Below are 17212 nucleotides of genomic sequence, written 5' to 3' on the forward strand. Positions count from 1 at the left end.
TGTGTGTGTGTGTGTGTGTGTGTGTGTGTGTGTGTGTGTGTGTGGATTCGGATCCGGTCAGACGGGTATTCTGGTGGGGACTTGCCTGTGTGGCTCAGACAAGAAAGATGTGTTAATGTTTCACAAGCGTGTGTGTCCCTAGATACAACGCAATATTGGCTCTGTGGAAATTTTACAAGGATGCTGTGTGTGTTACTGGATTGGTGCACATTCCCATCATCATCATCATCATCATCACTAGAACCAGTGGCCTGTGGCAGTGAAAATATCTGACTCTCTCAAGCAGAGCAAGTTCCTCCTCATATTTTATTAAGACTTAGTCACATGATTTAGCGCTCCTCCAAGTAATTCAGAATTTGACGTCATTAATCAACTGCAATAATTTCTTTTCTTTGGCGCGCTGACTCAGTACATGCCCGTCCCTCTTCCCGACTGTGCTATAAAACAAGGTCTGAGTGGGGATGGTAGACAGAGCGGAAAAGTCTGGATCTCGACCAAAACTTTGCACAATGGAGCTTTGCGCATTTGCTCTGTTTACAATAATTTCCTCGTTTTACTGCGTTTTGGCGCTGCCACCTAAAGGTAACTCCACATCATGTTTTGTTTTTTAATTACTTCTTCGCGCTTCTTCAATGTTTTCATCAACTTTTTTAAAACAGCAGTTCTGAGCTTGTTGGTTATCACATGACCTCGGGCGTACAGATCCAGTTTGGCGCGTGTTGTTAAGCACTGCTTAAACTTTCTTTTCCGTGTCCTTGCAACGGTCCTCGGGTATTTCAATAAAAATCTGCTTGGTGCTTTTCAGGCGTGTGCCTTCTTCAAGTGGACGAGGGACCTTGCAGAGGCAATATCCAGCGGTATTACTACAACACCATCACCCAGAGGTGCGAGGATTTCGAATATGGAGGCTGCCAAGGGAATGACAATAACTTCAAGAGTTTTCAGGAGTGCCACAAGACATGCTACAAAATTCCCAGTAAGTAGCCTGACCCGTGAGTTATTAGAGGTGGGAGTCAGACAACACGTGACATAATATTATCACAATACTTCCCTAAACATGTGATATTTTTGCGATTTTTACGATATTGTCATATGCTGAGTATTGCATTAACATATATTGCTGTTTACTTACATTTCCAACAGCCATCTATGTCCTCAAAATGAAACTTTGTCAAAATCAGTTTTGTCCAATAAGATAAAGTTATCTCACTTCACTTTTTTTTTACTTCTAAAACCTAAAGGATAAAGCCAAAGTCAGTGTAATATATCAGTTTGTCATTGAATGAGGTCAAATTGGGAATTACAGTGGGAGAAATAATGTTAGTAAAGTATGTCAAGTTTGCTTAGAAAGAAATGAACAGACTCTGTTCATTTCAACGGAGAGTGAGACAGAATATCAATCAAAACTCCAGAAATAACACATTACACAAAAGGTATAAACTGATTTGCATGTCACTGAGTGAAGTAAGTATTTAATTCCCTACAAACCAGCCAAAATGTGTGCTGGATGGGTTTCCAGTTGAGCTGATTTAATGCAGGTTTGTAACGTTAAAGTCAACTAACATTATCTCAGAATGGGGATGAATGAAGTGAGCCTATACTTGTTCAGATTATTTGAATTTATTTACTTACATATCTATATACCTATATACATATCTATATACATGGTATTCCTGTATCGATATGATACATGGATCATTAGGGATGAAATTCTGGGCCAGTACGCATGTTTTAAGTAACAATTTAGCTGATCTTTAGCTTTTGATTTTCCTACTAAGCCTGCCTTCTCTTCCAGGAGAAAAAATATTGTCATTAAACACGAAATTATTTATGTGATTCTAAAATTTTTCAGCTCTTCTTTACACCATCTTTGAACATTTAGCCAGCCCACAACACATAAGTATTGGGCATTGACACAGATAAATTACATTTTCTTTCAGTATCAACTGACATTCGACAGATACATCAGTGATGGTGACCTTAGGCATGTCCATTTTATTTCATTTTTAGGAAACTAGCCAGTGCCTCTCTGGTTGTTAACCTGTTCATATGAATTAATTAGTGTTGTTTCACCAGATCTCACTGTTAAATGTTGATTTTTTTCCCATTCTTCTCCACAGAGGTTCCCCCAATCTGCAGATTTCCTAAAGAAGAGGGACCCTGCCGGGGTCTCATCTCCCGCTACTTCTTCAACATGACCACCATGCAGTGTGAGCCATTTAATTACGGTGGCTGCCAGGGGAATTCAAACCGCTTCCTTAATCTAGCCTCTTGCATGGAGTACTGCAGTCCAAAAAAAGGTGAGCAGATTACCCCCCTGAGTCATCCCTGTGAGGATACACAATAGACAAAGTCATTGCATTCACAAGGAAATGATTAAACAATAACTGGCGAGCTCTTCCTTGTGTTGTGTTCCTTGTGTTACAGCAATCCCCGTGCTCTGCCGAGATCCTCTGGACAAAGGGAAGTGTTCAGCCACCATACCTCGCTATTACTATAACACAGCCACCAAGACGTGTGAGGAGTTTGTCTACTCAGGCTGCGGTGGGAGCAACAACAACTTTGTCTCGCGGCAAGCCTGCATGGACGTGTGCGCAAAAGGTGTGCAAACCTGAGCCGGGCGGGAAGGGTGCATGGGCGTATGTTTCACAGCTCATTGTGAAATCTTTATCTGAAGATGATAATTTCAGGAGAATTTTCTGACTGCTTAATTCAATAATGGCAGCATTCGAATTGCCACTCAGACCCACTTAGTGGATGGAAATAGGAGAAAATTCAGAAAGTCTGGGGGGAATTGGAAAGAGACCAAATTATGCTCAGTTGATTTATTGTCAGGCATAAAAATGCTTGGTATCTTGAAAAATTAAAACTACTGGTTTGACTCAGGCTGGATGACGCTTTCCAAAGCATTCATCCACTGCTGCCAATCGCTGTGCTATGATCTGGAGGAAACCAAGCAAAATCTGTTCCTAGAAAGCCAGTTTGGTTAATTGTGAGACTAAAAAGTGCACAATTGTTAGTATTATATGTTATGCTAATCAGCTGTTATCCTTTTTTTTTTTTGCTTTTTGTTTTTGTTCCAGGATGGAAAAAGCATCCAGGCCAAGGAAAAATTCTGCGAATGAGAAAAAATAGAAAACCCATCACTTCCTTGCAGGCGTAAATGTTTGACACTTGTACTAAGGAATTCGCTCTTGGAGAATTTCCACATGGAAGCTAATGTGTGTTTGTTTATGCTGAAATATCGACCAGGCTGCCTATGCCCTTGTGTGACATATTTTGACCACATTTGTAATGTCATTAGAGCATTTTTCTGAATTTTTTATTGACTGTATGCTGTCAGTAAAGTTCAAGAGGATGGATTGCTGCTGCTGATGCTGTTGATTCATGTCCAACATTCCTGATTATGTATTTTAATACCGTATGAATGTAATGTATGCTTTTCTTTTGTTCAGTTACACTTTTTTACATGAAATATCCTGAATTTGTTCAGGAATTCTGCCTTTTCTGTATTTTGATAACACTGTGTTAAGCAAATTACTGTACTGTGCGGTATTTTCATAAAAGTAAAAACTAAAATTATGCGGATTTCGTCTTCTTCAACCATTACCATGCACATAAACCCACAGAGTGTCTGCTTTTACCCTAAAAACTTGGCTGGTTTCTTCACTTTCCCTCAGTCACTTGCACTTTATCTCCAGGCTGCTCTTCCGTTCCTTACTAATGTTGCTGTCTTCCCTCCTTATCTGGTAATACTTTTCAAGGCGCTCGAGCCTATCTCATTCGTTTCAGCGCAGCCTTGAATCGGGAAGGAAGCAATCATGGGGCAGGGAAACACTGCTGTGGCAGGTTCATTAGAACAGCACTGCATATTTAGAGGAGAGCAAGCTGCAGGTTTACAACACATGAGTCATAAGCGTTCAGAAATATTGTCTGCAAATGTTTTAGCAATTATAATGTAATTATAGTGGAATACACACAATAACACGCCCCATAGCAGAAAGCATCCATGCAGGAAAATGAATGCACATGTATATTTTCCTCCCAACCTCAGTTATTAAAAAATAGTTTTAACAATTGTGTTTTGGTCAGTAGTTTTTCAGATAATATACTCTCTTTATCGTGAAGATAAATCACAATGGTCGATAATGTCATTAAGGAAAGCAGGCTGTTAGTATGAACATCCTGACTGCCTTAAATCTGTGCTCTGCTCCATCTCTTGTAATACAATAAGAAAGTGCTGTGTGATTCTTCAGACAATAAATATTTATTGAAGATATAAATGGAAACTACTCATCCATCTGGCTCAAATATAAATAGTAATAAAAGGGAATGCATTTGGCTCGGGATATTGCTTTGAGTACCAAAGCTAAATCATCTATTGAAAGTATGCAAGGGAGCAGTCATCCTAACAGTATGCAGCCGTTAAAAAGCCACACTGAATCATCACTGCTGATCATTATGAAACCGGTGGGGGAATTGCTGTTGATAATATTTCAACTTCCTGCTCTTTAGGATAAAAATTTATGGATACAAAATTTCAGGAAAGACAGAAAATTTGATCCTAAGGGGCTATATACATATATTAAAGGCATTTGTATGAGGCCTATATATATATATATGGAAACATGTTTACCTTCTGACTGTTAAATCATAATTGCACCTTGCAGCAGCATATTCTTCTGTGGTGCCATCATCAACAAATGATGTGACAAATCTTTGAAACGGCAAAACAAGAAGAAAAATGGACTCAGTTATGAACTTTAAATCACAACAAAGCTCAGTCTACGACTATTAGCAAGTGTCAGTATCACACTGATTGCTGATTTTGTGCAGTTCAGGTGAACTGAGATGAATTGATCATGCTCGGTTATTTCATTAGCTGCAGTACATTAGATAGTGTAAGTAATTTTGCTCCTCATTCTCAATAGTGATTAATGAATACTTACATTGAAACATGATCATCATTTAAAAGTGCATCAATTCAATATAGAAGGCTTCTTTTCACCATGTGTCAAACAGCAATGTTGCTCTGTGCCAAGATGCCTGAGTGTACTGGAGGTGTAGGTGAACGCCAAGGGGAGAAGCTTCTCAGACGCCACCTGGTGGCTGATTCACAAATCTAAGAAGAACCAAACACTTAGTATAAATATACTTAATACTACTATATTACTCTATTTACTTCTACTAAATGAGCAAATCAATATTTAACGAACAATGTGAAAGCCACTGGGTATATCTTGGTGCTTTAATCTAAGCTTTAAACTTTAGGTACAACAGTAGCTATCCGTATATTGGAGGAACCCGTGCCAAGCATCTTAGAGTGTTGACTCAGCAGCATTTATTCATTTAGAGCCTGTTTCTGTAAGTGCATCAAGTTTCTCGGGGTGGGGGGAAGCTTTATGGTTTATAAATGTTTTATAAATTTCTTTTTGGGCACCAAACCAAATCATTTTGTGTTCTAGGAAGTCTGACACTGGTGGATGGTGAAGCAATGTAATTTGACAAGCACGGCCTCTCAAAATGGGAACACTGTCCTAAGCTGATTAATCTTGTCCACCGTGCAAGTGTTCCCAAACCCCGAAGAGGTAATCCATTATAGCTATTTGTGATATTATCAACAAACAAAACAGCCTTCTCTGTGGATTGATCGCTAACTTTGTTGTTGCTCATGCGAACTCCCGAGCTAACATAACAGGATGTGAGCACAGCTCTTGATACTGAATAGAAAAAGGCATCAGTGGATGTTATTTTTCCTTTTTCCGTAACTTAAGTAGTTAGCCTTTGTGATGTGGGCCTTCAATAGGGAAACAGTATCACATCACAATTAGCATATATCAACTTAAATCTGTTCACATTTATTTATTTACGAGCAAATCACACCAACATTCACCTCAAGGTGCTTTATATTGTTAGGAAAAAACCCTCCAATGATACAAAGAAAACCCCAAAAGTTCAACGACAGCCTTATTAGCATGCCCTTGGTGACAGTGGGAAGGAAAAACTCCTTTTAACAGGAAGTCATCTGTCACAACCATTTAAAGTTGAAGTCACCTTGATAAGATTGCTGCAAAGAGTTGCAACAAGTCTAAATTTGTATTAGTTTTGCGTTGTCCTTTTCTGACTTACCTCATGACCTCTTGGAAATATCCTCAAAGCCTTTGTTGAGGAGCCCTAACTTCCAGTAGCGCAAGTGTGTTATTATGTTTAGAACCGTGACTACAGGAGTAATGTACGTCACACGCGTTTTCTATTTTAAGAGTCGCCATTTCTTTTGCTGTCACATCACAGAGTTGGTCTGTTTCAAGCGTAGACCAAACATGCCAGCTGCCCTCTGTCTCCCGACATGTCATCAGAGTTTCCCCGGCATTCATCACCGTCTGCTGCATAAAGTGAGACGTCTCTGTCCCTCTCCCCTCACATACTGAAGATTGATGTGTCTGTTGAGGAGAATCTGGACTGTTCTTCAAGGTCCATCTGGCTTCCAAACACATGTATCTGTTGTACAATTAAACAAGTCAGGCAACTCCTTGTGCTTCTGACATGTTTTGGAAGATTTTGAGGTACAAATTCTGAATCAATTCCCAGAGAAAATGCCAACAGAAATAGACGGAAAAGAGCTGTGTGTGCAGTGATCTGCACACCTCACTACTCCTGTTCATCGTGCTGTGGCTTGGGTAGTGGTGCGGTAATTAGTTTTTGAGGTGAATATTAACTTCTACAGTTTCCATGACAGATTTTAGTTTTAGTAGTAACTGTAAGAGTTAATCATTGTTTAATAGACTTTAAGCATGCCCACCATCCACAGGTCCTTGCAGTAACATCTTCCTCTTGTTGTTTGAGAATTGCATCTCTTTTGCAGCAGATGACTCACAGCTGTGAATAAATCATTTTCTTCCACCTACCTGCAAATGTGCCACACTCCTTTTTTATTAAGAAAGATTAAAAATGATTTGAGCATAACGAACAAATAGAGAGGATGAAGTATTAAAATCGAATAAATAAAAATTAACGATTCAACTGTGAAGGAGCTTTCTTTTCCCCCTTTTCCTTTGTGTTTCAATTATCAGTTCCCTGGAGGTCAAGACTTTATATTAAGGCAGTGTTCAGCAGTTCTCTGAAGACAAGCCGACTCAACACATGCGACAGCTGAATTGCGCTCCCTGATTGATATTTTTGCTTTATATATATATAATATATATATATATAATATATAATATTTGATATATTATATATATAATATAGATATATATTGTGTGTGTGTGTGTGTGTGTGTGTGTGTGTGTGTTTGTGATGCTCAGCACGCTGTGAAAGCTGCAAAACTACAAATAAGCTGTGAAGTGAAGATCTGAAAAAATGGATGCAATTATGACATATTCATAGAAAAAGTGCAGGCTAAAGAGCAGAGTCATCAATCAATAATTATGAACACTGGGAAGTAAAACTATTTGGATGGTATCAAAATAAACTAGCTTATAAAATTGTAGTACAGATTTATGTTATTATCTCCCACTAGTTCATCACTAAATGCAGCGTGTTAGTGTTGTGAATTTTTCACAGCACACATTTTGACTTTTCACAACAGAAAAAGCAAAAGCATTACTAAAAGCATTAATGATGCTTCTGTTCTGCTCGTGTACCTTGGTAAAACCGTGAAATTTGAAATATTAAAAGCACATACACAACACACAAAACACACACACACACACACGCACACACACACACACACAACTACCCAAATGCTGAGTCAAACAGACATTTGTGAGAGATCTGGTAACTCAGGTGTGGGCCGAAAAGAAGGATGCTGAGGTAAGTAGAGGTTCAGTAAGACCGTGGCAATAAGAAGAAGCAAACTGGTATACATGTGAAAAGCTAAATAGAAGCTAGCTGTAGATGGCAAACACATAACAAATAAGGCAGATGGCAAGGTTGGGAAGCAGCAGCTGAAATGGACTGGATGAGCTGATGAAGAGAACAAGTGAGTGGACTCCTATATACAGTGAGTAGGGGGAGACCGGCGATAATAGCAACACATTCGGTTCCTCATAACAAAAACAAGCTAAAGTGATAGCAGTTATTCTGCACACACTCATTAGGATTCACTCTGTGACTGTGGAAGAAGTGCAGAGTAACGAGGACAAAACTGATTTCGACATAAAGAAGTCACTTTTTGGATGTTGACTATTTTCTTCTGCAATCTAAAGTTTAGATGACTGTGAATTTTGAAGTTATATCAGCTTTACCCCCTAGACTATCTGTTAAAACTATACATAAACAACCCATGCTAATATAGGCCCTGCTAGCTAGAATACAAGATTGTAACATGGGGCATTTCCCTGCAAATAGTAACAGTTAGAATCTGGTCTTTAAGTGATGACATATGAACCCTGCTTCCGGGTCCAAACTCTGCGTTTATTAAGGTTGTTGTGTATCTGTTAATGCTTTGTATCTTGTTCTATTTAACCTGAACAAGCCCCTAAAAAAAGTCAGTCATCAATGTTGCCTCCCTTGGTTTTTATTACCAAAAGCTCAGTTTTTAACAACAGCCCAGCCCATGCTGGTAAGTTTACCATTTAGTTTACCTGCCATGCGATTGCATTTGTCCCTAAACATTGGGAACCCTTGCATTAACTTTTATCGAGTGGAAAAAAATCAGTGTTCATCCTCCAGCTTCACTACATTTATATTATGCTAACATAGCTGTGTCGCTAGTGAGCACATAGCAAATCATTATATACCAGCTAGTGCGACTTCAGTAACCCTACAAAAGTCACTGTTGTTTAGTTTTCTGTCTTCATTTATGTGATAAATAGCAGTGATAGCAGAGCTGTACATTTTTTCTTTCAGAAATGGTTTTGTAAATGGTATGTTATGTTTAGGTGGAAACTAGCGAGCTAACTCCCTGCTAACTTCTAACTCCGGTAAACCATCATGGATGCCTGGATGTCAAACTTAATTGTTACACCTGGTAGAACAGTCACACTGATCATTTTATTAAAGATGAAAGAATTTAGAGAGTTTTTAACTCTCAGTGATGCCGCAGTGTTCGTTTGACTTTGAGACCTGAAGCAGAGTTTGGACCCGGAAATGGCTAATGATGTCAGGCTTAAAGACCAGATTGCAGGCATCTTATTTCTCTATCTTATTGCCATAAAGGTAACTCTAAAACTCTGACTTCTTGCATTAAGATGAATATTAAAGCCTTGTCCTTGGTAATGAAAATATATTATTAGTGCACAAAAAATGGTGCTTTTCTCAAAAGATGAGTAGTGTAACTCGAGTAGTCTTATGAAGTAAACTGTAAAAAAAAAAAAAAAAAAAAAAGGTTGCGCCGGGTCTCACCAGCTAGTTTTGTGATTTAAATACAATGATTACATTCTGAAAGTATAGTTAGCACTCAGGGAAAAGACATCATTGCGCAGCCTATGGGGAGAGCACAGCGAATGAAAGTCTGTCCTTGATGCTGAACCTGTGGCAAAGGTGGTACTGAGGGATAGGTGCAGGATTTTTCTACTTAATGCAGTACTCACACATTGATGTGAATGTTGAGATATTTGTCACCCTACGTGCACCAAGTAACACCTGCATAAAACCATTCAGATGCAGGAAAAAATGCTCAACCTCTAAACATCCGAAACCACTATGTGAATTTGGTAGATCAAATGAATACATTAAATTAAATGAAGCTTTAAAAAAGAGAACACATCATGAATGGAAGTCTGATATCCGTTGTCTTAATGTTTTAGCTTTTTGCCAGCAATGTCAGGTGGATGAGTGATATATTTTGCTTTTAGTTGCTTAGTGCCCAAGTATGCTCACAAGAATGCTGCTTACTGTTTGGTGCTGGGAATTTAGTGTGCAGAAAACAGTATCCTGCTCTCACAGCAGACAAGCTTCTTTAGTGTGAACCTGGACTGTCACATAGGAATATTGATTTGATTAAAATCTTATGTAAAAACAAATAATGACTGTATTTATTCAGGGTCATCTTAGGTTTAAGCACAGATAGACACAAAAGTCATTATGTCATCAAGAAACAACCCTTGAAGAGGCTTTGGTAGTGTATAATTTTATTGATATTTTATTTTGTGATTCACAGCTAGCTGGAAGCTGGATTAAAACCAACATATTTATAGATTTAATAAAGTGTCTCCATAGTGTAGTCCTGTACATAGGGCGGTCACAAAGGGCATCTGGTATACAAATCAGCCATATCAGGAATATGCAGAGCTACCTGCAGTACCTGAAAGTTGCCTTTATTTCTTTATTAATTCCAGTGAAAAACTAAGTACACCCTTACCCTTGCCAGGTGCCACTAATCAATCCAGTTGATTACATGATCATCAATAAGTGAGCCCCTCTGTAAAAGCACAAGCACTACAGTCTTCCCGGGAGTCAAGATCCCACTAAATTCAGTGTGAGGCCATCTGCGTGACAACTAAAGTTTGTTTGAAACTGGGTCATGCAACAGGACAATGATCCCAAGCACAGCAGCAAAACAACTGAAAAAAAATGGCCCAATCAAAGTCCAGACCTCAACCCAACTGAAATGCTGAGGCAAGACCTTAAGATAGCTGTGCATAAATCAAGCAACACTGTAAAGACAAGCGGGACAGATTTCCTCCACAATGATGTGAGACTGATGAAATCCTACAGAAAAGAATCACTTTATGTTATTGCTGCTAAAGTAGGTTCTAAAAACGATTGAATCGTGGCGTGTACTGTCCTTTACACTTAACTGTATATGAAAGAAAGGGACTCTAACACACGCATCTACTTTTCTTTTATTGTGTGTAATTATTCCTTGCAGTCTTTAACTTGCAACGCTGATGAACATTCAGTTTCCAATGCGTCGAAGACAAAAAATTATTGCATTTGTTCATGGTGGGATGGGATGCGGTGGCGTCACGTTAAATGCAGCACACAGATGTCGCCAACACTGGCGTCCAAACTTGTATGTTCTTTGGTGTGGCACCATTATCCTCTAGGTTTACATCACAGTGGATTCCATGAAACGGGCTTCACTCCAGCTTCGTTTTCATCATCCGTCCTCCAGCGTCCATCATCACCACAGCTGACCATAATGAGGGATTCTCTGAAGAGGGCTTGCTTTTTCATGGAAGTGTCCTCTAGCCGCAGCACCATCAGCCAGCACGACTTCAAATGCTACCAGGGAACGAGGGTATTCTGCCAGGAGGGATTTCTTGTATAACTATGGCGTTGTACATATGGAATGACATTTATCTAGGGGTGGCCAGAGGAGACAGTCATTTGAAATAGAGAGATGAAGAAAAAAACAATAGCCTTCTTTCTTTTTCTATTTAGAGATTTTCCTTTGTGTTTTTTTCCCCATTTAGGATGATTTAAAGTTAATCTGATGTATGCAGGTGTGCATATGTGCATGTAAAAATGTAGCTGACAATGCAACGTGTTTTTTTTTCCAGCGTTGGAGGATTACAAACATTCCCAAGTAGATTGTGTTTGTCCACTCCTCTCTTTCTCCCGAGTGGATGTTCTGCCATTACTGCTGGTTTGAAGGCAGCGCCGCTCACTTGCAGATTGCATGGCTTTAGCGATGACAGGCTGATCATGTCTGACACTGTCGTAATGTGTTATAAATATGCAGCTGCATGTTCATCACCGTTTACTGTTTGCGGTTGTCTGTGTGCATGTTGGCGAGATGAAGAGAGATGAATGTCAAATCTGCGATGACAGCAATTGCACGCAAACATCTGTTTGTGCTTGTAATTAAGTGCAAGGAGAAAGTTGTGGTTCAACAAAACGAAAATGAGAAGACACTGGTTTTTTCAAGCACTTTCGTTATGCTGGTTCCACAGGTGTTTCTCTGCTTTATACACCGGTGGTGATTTAAAAGCCAAGCCAGGCTACCAAACACCAAACACTGTGTCTTAAATAGGGAAATCATTTGCTAGGTGAGTACTTTATGCTCACAGTGATTTGAATTTTCTTTTTTTAATTTGCCTCAGATATATTCCTTTAAAAATACAACAAAACAAAAAAAACCCTGATGAATAACAGACGGGATAAATAGAATACATACATGGCAGTCGGATAATGGACTCAATCCACCAATAACTCATCAGCCGTCCTGGGGAAAATCAGCTTGACGTGAAGAGTGTATTCTAATTCCCATGCTGATTGTTATTACCGTGATCTCGGTGACTGCAGAATGGAAGCCTTCTCTGTCATTAAAGATGATCACACTGTTAACAGTAAGTTGTGTGGTGGCGTTTCCATCCTGCCTGGATTGTGATGACATTATTTTGAAGGGTTCACCACAGATTCCAAGTCTGAGTGAACAACAAAGATCCTTTTTTAGAGGTCACCTATTCAGTCTCTTTAATACTTTACTAGTCTTTACTCTCTCTCTTGCTCTAATGTAGTATTCTCATTACTGCTGTACTATTGTGCGTGTAGTAAAGAGATGCGTGCAGAGCGTGGGCTTGGGTTTTGTTTGAACATTGGGGGAGGTCTGGTAGTCCTACAGGAATCACCAAACACTTAGTTTCCTGCTTTCTGGTGAATCTATATGCACCAATTTTGCCCTTGGTATCTATTTAAAGTGAAACTTATTATGTTTCAGGAACCAGGTAATAAATAAATGATGCTATAATGCTTCTTGGTATTCTGCACTACTTTCAATATCCATCTCTAGATCGACTTTTCTTATCATCCACGCAACCTCGGCAGGCACACAGGCACGATTTATCCTTTTGTCCCTATTGTAGGATCTTTACCTTACAATACAAAGCGCCCTGAGTTGACTGTTGCCTGGATTTGGCGCTATATAAATCCAATTAAAGTGAACTGAATTGAACTGAATTGGTTGTGTTGACGTAAATAACCTTTCCCCACCTGTTCGCATCAGTGACAAATGCTACTTTTTTGATTGTGTGACTTACTGCACATTGGAAACATAAAAAAGTTTTGGGTTGTCTTGTTTTTTTATTCATATCTGTCTGTAAAAAGATACCTCTATGGTCCAGTGCCCCTAATGTACCCTTTTAATAGATTTTCCGGTGAAATCAGCAGCAAAGCTTAACATAATGAATAGCATGTATAAAAAAAGAATTACACATTTTAGTTTAAAAAAGGATGTAAATGAGACAAAATCGAAATTTAAAGCATGAATGTATTCCCGATGACGTGTCTGGAAGGGCTCCTAAGTAGATATATGAAACGATGTATCCCCCTTCATTGTATATTACACGATCTGTCACAAATGGCATGATGGTTGGTCACATATCATGCCACGAGTACCTATTATAAGAGATTTGTGACAGAAAAAAGTATATTGACAGCTCAATACTGTCTTTATGAGGTTAGATTACAGAGTTAAAAGGGGGAGCAGAGAAAATGCTATAACTCCAACAAGGCGTTTCAACTGCAACTGCCACAGACTGGACGCGTTCTGGCATATCGCCATCATTTTTCTTCATAGTGTCTGTTTCTTTCGATTTGAGTGTCCAGAGGAGTGTCCGAGCCCGGCGCACACACGCTGTGCAGAGGCTTCTCCTGTGTCTTTAACGCAGAGACGGAGGTAAGCAGGCGAGGAGGAGCTCCCACCACACGCTCGTCCGCGTAAGCGGGAGGCTGTTAGACGCACTTGGATTACCGGGCAGTCAACTGTCACCGCATCAGACCGGCGTCCTGCTCCACACTCCTCTCCCGCGCGCACCGCAGATCATTAATTCTTCTCATAATTAAAAGGTAGACATGTGGGGAAAGCTGTAGAAGCATTTGATTGATTTTATAATGGCTTTTATATCCGTGGATCTGAAAAAAAAAGTTTTTATTGGCGCTGCGTTAAATAGGAGCGCAAAAAGCTGGGAGTCATTCTCGGTGGAAGGACTTCTCTGAGAAAGACGTTTGTGATTCTCCTCAGCATCTTATTGTGTCACTCGGGCTGCAGCCTCAAGTCAGTTGAAGTGAGGTAAGTCACGGACAGATTTTTTTCTTCTATAACTTTTTTGTTTTTCTCAACTTGTTCTCCAAAAAAAGCGCAAAGGTTGGTGAGGATAATAGAGGATGGTGCTTGGGTTTAGTCACTCAGTTTACCCGCGGGGTTTGGGGACTAATTTAAGCCCCATTTTAATTGTACTGATGAGGAATCTTTGCTTGGCGGTTTATGTCATATGAACTGGATTTGCATTGCGTGCTCCTAAGGTTAATGTTATAAATGCATTTTTAGCATATTGGCTGTGGGGGAAATGTTTACATCTTAATAATAATAATAGTAGTAATAAATAAATAAATAAAAAGATTAGATGAGAATAATTTTAATGAGTGAATAAATAAAAAATATTGCAAAATGTTTTGCGCACTTGCTCCTTTCTCTATTAAACGGTTGAAAAATTCAATAAAAGAGAGAAAAGAGTCTTTATCAGCTATGATAGCCTCTTGTAAGGATTTCATGCATTTCCCATGAAGAAAAGCCTGGGCTTCCCCAGCTTAAATCCTAAATTAATATGCCACAACAAACTTCTTCAGATTGTACGCTCTCTGGTGACTCATTGGAAATATGTAAATGGATTTTCATTGCTTAACTACAAACTGCGTACATAAGGCAGCTCCTCCCGACGTGTCTTCCTATTTGCAGCCAGATATATGTGACGAAGTGTTTTGCAGACGGATTTTTTTACGTCAGACACGCACTTTTATACATCCACACTCACGCGACACCGCCGTGTATCCATACAGGATCCCGCTTCTCTTCAGAGAAATTAACTGAGCCAAAATGGTGAGGCATCTGGTACGTTCCCCACAGCAGCACAATGAACCCACTTGTGAATATACACTGTAACGAGCATTAAAAAGTAACACTTATCCGAAGAGGAAATAAGAAACACTTGGTGCATTAACCGCACCAGGAGACCACAGTGTCTATATTTTTACTTTCAGACAGGACTGCTGACTGTGAGTTATATTTTCATGAAGCAATTCCACCCAAGGCTTCCTTCTTCTCATCTGTCCTCCTGTGAAAATGCTACACGCTACTAAAAAACCCCAAAAACATTTCCCTTCATATTGATTATATTAGCACATTCATGAAGGGGGCAAAATAGGCATTCCTTCACGGACCCAACAGGCCACAAGTCCCGTTCAAAAATGAAGTCGAAGTCGCTACTGAACGCTTCCAACAGTGGCAGCAAAAGCGCAGAAACTCAAGTGGCTGTGTGAGGATGTCTGCAGTTATATTGAGAGTCTTCTTCTGGGGATTCCTTTCTGTTTTCGTAACCGTGATTGAAGAAAAAGCGTGGGTTTTTATTAGAGGCGATGCTGAGTGGCTTCAATGAGCTGATGTGTGAGTTTCTCAGCATATACAACTATGACACACACACGCACACACACGCACACTGCGCAGTACAGAGGAAGACAAGAATAGCAACAAACACAGTGTCAGGCTGTCAAAGAGAGAGAGAGAGAGACGGCCCGAATGAGAGAGACAGCAGTGAAGAGATACGTGCAGACAGGCAGGCTGAGATATGTGGTGCCCTGCAGTGAATTGGGCTGGGTTGGAAATGTGTCTGGCTTCTTTCTGAGCAACTGAGATAAGTTCTTTATTCATCATTCCGCACGCTGCCTGTCTGTCCCGTCTATCTGTCCTGTCTGTGTGGTTGGAGACAGACAGGCAGGCAAGCAAGCGCCAAATTTGCTTGTTTGTGCGCCCCCGTTTGAAGGGACTGAAGTAAAAGGTCTGGAAGCAAGAGCGAGGTGCTGTGCATGAAAGGATGAAAACGCAAGGATGGCCTTTGGAAGGACTGTGGATTCAGTGCTTTATTTTAGTGATCTTAAACTTTTTTTTTTGGCTACAGGTTTGTAAAGATTTACACCTAAACGTAAACGGATGGATGCACGGAGACTGTGCACATTTTTCAGTTTTTCTGCTTTTGAGGGGAAAACAACGAGTAGCTGTGCTTTCTCTCTCACCTGTTGGTACTTATTAATGTTAATCAACCTAATGCTAACCAAATGCAATTCAGTCACCTTGTCTCCCCATCTGAGCATCAATAGACTTGATTGTGAACAGCCAAACACTCAGTTAGGGCTCAGAGTGAGTTAAAATTATTCTAGTCCAGAGCTGTTAGGATGAATCTCCCTCCTCCGCTGCCGCCCCTGTGACCCCGTGCTTCAACCAGTTGGAAGTTGTGGACAATTTTGCTGTCATGCAATTAACTACTTAATCAGGTGATGCTCAGAGAAACTGCATAATTGGGATGAAGTGTCACCCATTACAATTTAGACTTCCCATCAAAGTCGATCCAAGGGTGTGGTTTAACCTTTTAATGACACAAGTGTAACTTGTGTGTAATGCTGCTGGGGTTTCATTTTTCAGCACATGGCTGGCTCTGTGCAAAATGATTAAGGCATTTGAGGTACTAAAGTTGACTTTGGTGAACCATTGGCAAAGCTGGACGGGTTGTGTGATGTGATTAAAGTTAAGTGTCACGATATGTGCTGCACAGCTGCAGCTCTTCCCATTTTTCATGTTGCTCCACACTCAGCTCTCTGTATGAGTCTGATATGAACTTTATTCAGGCAAATGTTGTTGATCTGCTGTTGTAAAATTTAATTTTGCAGTCATCTGTTTCAGTTATCTCCACCCCATTAAGCTGTTTATAAGTCCAGGTGGCTGGATCAGTAGTTTTAGCATAACAAAAGCTCAGAGCATTTGCATGCATGTGATTTGAGAATGAACTCAGTGAAATTCCAAGAAAAGTGATGGGCATGAGAGAGGAAAAGGTTTATGCTTCAGCTCGGTTGTTGACGAAATATGAACCATGCAATAGTGTCGCTTCTACAGCACTTCATGTGCTGAACAGCTGAAGTAGAATCAATAGGTGGTGCTAGAATAGAGCAAATAGCTGATGACTTAGTAAACAGAGGTTTGTACATGGCAAGTGTAGTGTGTGCGTGTGCATTTGTGACAAAGACAGATACATGGTTATATCCACTTATGGAGGCTTTTGTGTCTTCTCTGGCCAGTGATGTGTTCTGCTCCTATAACACCTGAATTCAATTTGCAGCACTGCCACTCAAGACTACAAGACTACAGCTGGATGGCTGGTGTCAAATGTGCTCCATTATTACCTAAACCGATGGACTGTCCCTTAACTGAAATCATAAAAGTATGTTTAGCAAAGCCAAAGGGTTTGCAGTTCACACACACACACACACACACACACACACA

The 17212-nt window shown here is 39.9% G+C and overlaps 2 protein-coding genes across 3 annotated transcripts in view; both read left to right on the top strand.

Moving 5' to 3' along the window:
* Positions 1 to 426: 426 nt before the first annotated feature.
* tfpi2 (tissue factor pathway inhibitor 2) lies at positions 427 to 3583 on the top strand. The gene is made up of 5 exons (XM_014335579.2): positions 427 to 582; positions 806 to 976; positions 2121 to 2300; positions 2428 to 2601; positions 3084 to 3583. Exons 1-5 carry the CDS (start codon positions 462 to 464, stop codon positions 3161 to 3163), a joined length of 726 nt encoding a protein of 241 aa, XP_014191065.2. The 5' UTR covers positions 427 to 461; the 3' UTR covers positions 3164 to 3583.
* A 9808-nt stretch (positions 3584 to 13391) lies between these two features.
* calcr (calcitonin receptor) overlaps positions 13392 to 17212 on the top strand; it is a 64764-nt gene continuing 60943 nt past the window's right edge. The window contains exons 1-2 of one of the 2 annotated variants that reach the window (XM_005928567.3): positions 13394 to 13731; positions 13836 to 13954. The gene's annotated coding sequence lies outside the window, so the exon portion shown is untranslated. Of the gene's footprint in view, positions 13955 to 17212 lie in introns of both variants that reach the window. The other variant, XM_042223648.1, reaches the window with a different exon arrangement.

This window comes from Haplochromis burtoni, unplaced genomic scaffold, assembly GCF_018398535.1.
Source record: "Haplochromis burtoni strain Fernald_Lab_line unplaced genomic scaffold, NCSU_Asbu1 Contig_116, whole genome shotgun sequence".
Taxonomy (NCBI): Eukaryota; Metazoa; Chordata; class Actinopteri; order Cichliformes; family Cichlidae; genus Haplochromis; species Haplochromis burtoni.